At 32.0% G+C, this 5,398-nt stretch overlaps 1 protein-coding gene across 1 annotated transcript; it reads right to left on the bottom strand.

Moving 5' to 3' along the window:
• Positions 1-335: 335 nt before the first annotated feature.
• Positions 336-5,103, bottom strand: LOC131855343 (uncharacterized). The gene is made up of 4 exons (XM_059206598.1): positions 4,968-5,103; positions 3,143-3,228; positions 2,274-2,421; positions 336-959 (listed from the first exon to the last, which is right to left on the bottom strand). The coding sequence occupies exons 1-4, from the start codon at positions 5,076-5,078 to the stop codon at positions 459-461; spliced, it is 846 nt and encodes a 281-aa protein (XP_059062581.1). The 5' UTR covers positions 5,079-5,103; the 3' UTR covers positions 336-458.
• Between the last annotated feature and the right edge of the window lie 295 nt (positions 5,104-5,398).

Raw genomic sequence — 5,398 nt, 5'->3', positions numbered from 1 at the left:
GATGATTTCAATAAATATATTTTTTATGAATCTGCAAGAACACACTTTTATTGAACGAGCATTGCCGAACTTTTAAGAAGGAATAAGCTCATTTATTGAAGTTTTCAATATCCAATAGGTTTGAAATACGAAGGAAGGCCGAAAAAGAGGTGGAGGGACTGTGTGAAAGATGATATTGCAAACAAGGGAGTAAATAACGAGATGACAGCAAACAGAGATGTAGGTGATGGAGGAGAAAAACATATTACGACCCCAAATAAATGGGATAAGGAAAAAGCAGATGATGAGTATAAAAACTTTCAAATCACAGATTGCATCATTTATTAAGACTACCATTTGTATTTACAATTATTAAAAATGCTTCAGTTTAATAATTTCTCCAGTCGATTGTTCTCGTCTAATCAAAATAAATCGATTTAACGCGAAACTAGTTAACATTCACATATTACATGTAATTCTTATACGTTAAATTTAAATCTAAATGCACCTCTACCAATTTTCTTCTCATTCCATTTCATGCTTCTTTCTAATGCTATTCTTGAGTTGATATCGTCTATTTCATCATTTGTATCAAATTCAATTCTATCGTTATTGTATTTAGGTAAATATTCTTTTGCATCTGCTATTATTGGTATTACGTCCGGATTAAATTCAGCATCTCTTTCCAACTCGATAATTTCGTCTTCTTCTCTCCTTGTTTCTTCATCAACAAACTCTTTGAACACATCTTCGTTAATTTCATTTCTGTTTCTATTATCAATAAGGTTCTGTTTTCTTCTATGTATCTTATTTCTTTTAGAATTACTGACAGTTTCTTTGTTATTGTTGGATTCGTTGTTATTTGTTTCCATTTCTTTTGTATCGTTAGATACTTTACCAAATTCCATGTTCACGTCATAATACATGGGAGCATCTTCACATGGAACGGCATCCCGTGGTCTTGTACATACTAACACCTCCTAAAAACAATTATTAACTTTATTACAATAGAAATAGAAATAGAAATAATCTTTATTCAAATAAACTCATTACAAGCACTTTTGAATAGTCATATTTTGATTCTACCACTCATTCGGAATGCAGATTCATCACAAGAAGAATGAGCAAGAAACTTGTGTGTTGCTCTTTTTAATAGATGTTTTTTTTTATATAAATAATTACAGTATAACAAGTAAGAGGCATGCGATAATCAACATAGAAGTCGCTACGCACTCATTATTAATGTAATCAGATAATATTGTCAGTGCTATAGATTTAAAGTTTTTCTATAAAAATATACAATTACAGAAGGTAGAGTATTGTGTTTTTTTTTATACTACGATGGTGGTAAACAAGTATACGAACTATCTGATGGTAAATGATTGCCGTAGCCTATGGACGCCTGAAACACAAGGGGTGTCACGTGCGCGTTGTCGACCCTTAAGAAACCTTAATATACCCTTCTTGAAAAACCCCATGCAGTAGTGTTATGGGAAAACCTCGAACCTGTTACTTTCAATTACTTACAAATTTACTAGCTGTTACGAGCAACTAACTGTCCTTTTTAGATCTGTTAGTCTAATATAGTCTATATCCAGCCTCATGAAACGATATATTCACGGCTAATTTTAATTAAGGTCTCTTAAGGTTTTCTTCCCAAGGATTATATTGTTCAAACCAGAACCTCATTGGCATGGAGTTAAAATAAATATTTTTTCTAATATAAAAGTAAGCTTATTACTCCTTATAACATACGCTATCTGCGAATGAGAGGCCCGTCAAAATCGGGAAAAAAATCACCCAGGCCGATACAAACAATCATACTCATGAATACAAATATTTGTACCGTGCGAGGAATCGAACATATACAACGAAACATCGGTAAAAGAAAGAAAAATATGCGAACAAAAGGCGGTCTTATCGCTCAAAGCGATCTCTTATTTATACATATATATAATGAATATGTTTATATTTATATGTATATATTTATGTATGTTTATATTTTTTTATCGAAATTTATATTCAAAATATTTTGCTTTGTATTTCTATACCATTTTTAACATTTCACATTTATTTTAGTGCACCGCAAACAATCTCTGCATCACTCATGGTTGCCTGGTACATAACGCTGCATGGTGTTAAGTCCGCCATATGTACACATTGTTTTTGTGAATTAGAAAGAAAGAAAGAAAGAAAGAAAGAAAGAAAAATATTTTATTCAGTGCAATGTAAAAAATACAATATAAACAACAAACGAAAAAAAGTTAAATAAATATATTACATGAGATCCATACCTGATTGAATATCGTCTCATTAGGACATATAAAACTCCATCTGTAGGTCACATTCCGTCCAGATGGTGCCTGTGATGGTAGACACACGTGGAACACTTGACAGTCGTTGTCCACATCCGCATAATAGCCGTAGGTTCGATTCTCGCAGCTGGAAATTTAATAATAATAATAATATCTCAGGACAATTCACACTGCGCCATCTACATAATCCCACCGTAAGCAGAGCTTGTGTTATGTGTAGTAGACAATTGGTATTAATCCTTACATACATAATAACAAAAAAAGAAGAAAATAAAAAATATATGTCAAAAGGATGTCGCCACGAAGGAAGTTGCAGATATTATTATAAACTAGTTGTTCCCGTGACTTCGTCCACGTGAAATTTAACTTTATTTTTCTAAAATAGAATATTTTATTAATGTAAAAATAGCCTTACTCCTTATTACATCAGCTACCTGCCAATGAAAGTCCCGTCAAAATCGGTTCAGCCATTTCAGAGATTATCCAGAACATACAGACAGACAAAAATTAAAAAAAGTGTTATTTTGGTGTATGTACCGTATTTATATTCATTTGCATGTAACGGTTTGCAAGAAACGGTTATTTCAATATTACAAACAGACACTCCACTTTTATATATATGTATAGATGAAAAAAATAATAATAGGTATGATTATTCAAAAATGCTTAAATTCAATTTGTTAGATACAATGATTTTCTATTCTATTCTATTCATACGCTTTTTAAATAAATACATAATACATAAAAAACCGTGCGAGGTATCGAACCGCGACCATCGGAAGTAAAGCAGTGTACTAAACCGCTAGACCACCGGGTTCGTCAATAATGAAACACAATAAATAATTTACCTGAAGGTATCTGTTATATTTTCTCTGATGGATGTTGCATTGGCCGGCAGATTGAGTGTGTCACTTTGTGTTTGATTTGCCACAGCCTAAAAATATATATACCGACATAAGTAATGAAAAAAAAACAAAGAAAAAGAATAAAAATATTGTTATCTAGCTGTACCCGCCACATCGTCCGCGTGGAATTTAACAAAAGAGTTAATTAAAGAATTTTTCTAAAATAAAAGTAGCCTAAGTTACTACTTATTGCATCAGCTACTTGTCAATAAAAGTCCCATCAAAATCGGTACAGCCATTTCAGAGATTAACCGGAACAAACAGACAGATAGACAAAAATTGTTAAAAGTGTTATTTCGGTGTATGTATTGTATTTATATTCATACGCATGTAGTAAAAAACGGTTATTTCAATATTACAAACAGACACTCCAATTTTATTTATATGTATACATTATAACTCTTATAGATTAGTGGGAAACTTCGTCTAGTCTTCTCGTCGTCGCTTCCCAAAGACTTAAGACACGTTTATAACTAGTGCGTTATGAGTCATAACGCAATGTGACCAGACGTCCCGTAATGAACGGGACAGTCCCTTTTTATAATTACGAGTCCCGGTGTCCCCGAAACGGACTCTGGGACGCAAAATTGTCCCGTTTTCGGTGACGGTGCGAAATTTTGGGTAGACGAGCCGGTTGTTAGTTGTTGGTAATTAAGGTGAGTATAAAAAAAATGTGCCAAGAGTGTCCTTCTTACTTAAATACTTCTTAAAAAGTCAAATTTGTTCCTCCGATAACAAAACATTTTATTTTTATCAGATAAATATAAACTATCTATGAGTAAACAAAATGTTTAATTATATTTATCGGATATATTTCCTAATTGATAACTTTTTTTGAATAGATAATTTTAAAAAAAGAGTTTTTTTCATTGGCTGTCTGTTAATTGTGTCCCGTTTTGAGTCGAAGAATAAATGGTCACATTATCATGTCATGTCATATCATCATGTCATAACTTATGACTTACGGTGCCGAAACGTGGACACTGACGATACGACTGGTCCACCAACTCAAAGTCGTTATTTATACATATGCCTATTACAAAAATCTAATAACAATGAAATAATGAAAAATTATGCATTTAAGTCATATGACCAACACTCGGCATTAGTTCGACAACTTACTGTCACAGCGCCATCGAGTCTCAAACTAAGCAAAGCTTGTGTTATGAGTACTAATGGCTAGTACTAGACAACTGATACATAGATATATACTTTTTTTGTAAACACATTATACATAGAAAACACTCAAACTGATACAAAAAATCATACTCATGAATACAAATGTTTGCACTCTGCGTGGCATCGAACCCGCGGCCGTCGGATGTAAGGCGGTGTGCTAAACCTTTAGACCGTCATTTAGTAAGAACTACATTTACTACAAAGTAAATGACGGCGTCATTTACTTTGTAAACTGTACTGTACTAAATATGTAATTTGACAGTCTCGATTCGATTCCTCGCGAGGCACAAACATTTATATTCATGAGTATGATTGTTTGTATCAGTCTGAGTGTTTTCTATGTATGTTAAGTATGTATTTATATCAGTAATACATCATATAATATGTATGTGCACAGAAGCACAGAGCAACACACAAGTTTCTTGCTCATTATTCTTGATGAATCTGCAGTCCGAATGAGTGGTAAAATAAAATATGACTATTCAAAAGTGCTTGTAATGAGTTTATTTGAATAATGATTATTTCTGTTTCTATTCTATTCTATTCTATGTATTTACGAAAAAATCTATGTAATAACTTATCCACTTACCCTTAATAACTTAATCATCATTCCCGTGCTTAATTCCACATCAATATCGTCTGCTTTTACATAACACACTATTAGAAGTACTAAAACACATTTCCACGTGATCGACGCCATCTTGTTATTCGCAATTCATATGTTTTTCTCTCTGAAAATGATAAAATTGTTATTGTAAACAATTATGCAAATTGTTTAATAGGATATCTTGTTTTTGAAATAATTAAATGTATGGCCATTATAAAAATGTAATCTTTTTATGATGTATCCTTAAACCCGTTCAATCCATTATTTGCAATTCGAGAATATTATAATACAATTAAATAATAAATATAACAATGTATATTTGCTCTCAAAATTCTCTGCAATTTATAATCTCTATACAATTTTTTTTTTGCTTTTGTCAGTTTTTTGGCGCCAAAGTTATTTTACTTTTTTAA

The sequence above is a fragment of the Achroia grisella genome, unplaced genomic scaffold (assembly GCF_030625045.1).
Source record: "Achroia grisella isolate CSIRO2021 unplaced genomic scaffold, CSIRO_AGI_Agris_v1 utg1360, whole genome shotgun sequence".
In the NCBI taxonomy this organism is placed as follows: domain Eukaryota; kingdom Metazoa; phylum Arthropoda; class Insecta; order Lepidoptera; family Pyralidae; genus Achroia; species Achroia grisella.
This window is presented reverse-complemented; position numbering and strand designations above follow the sequence as displayed.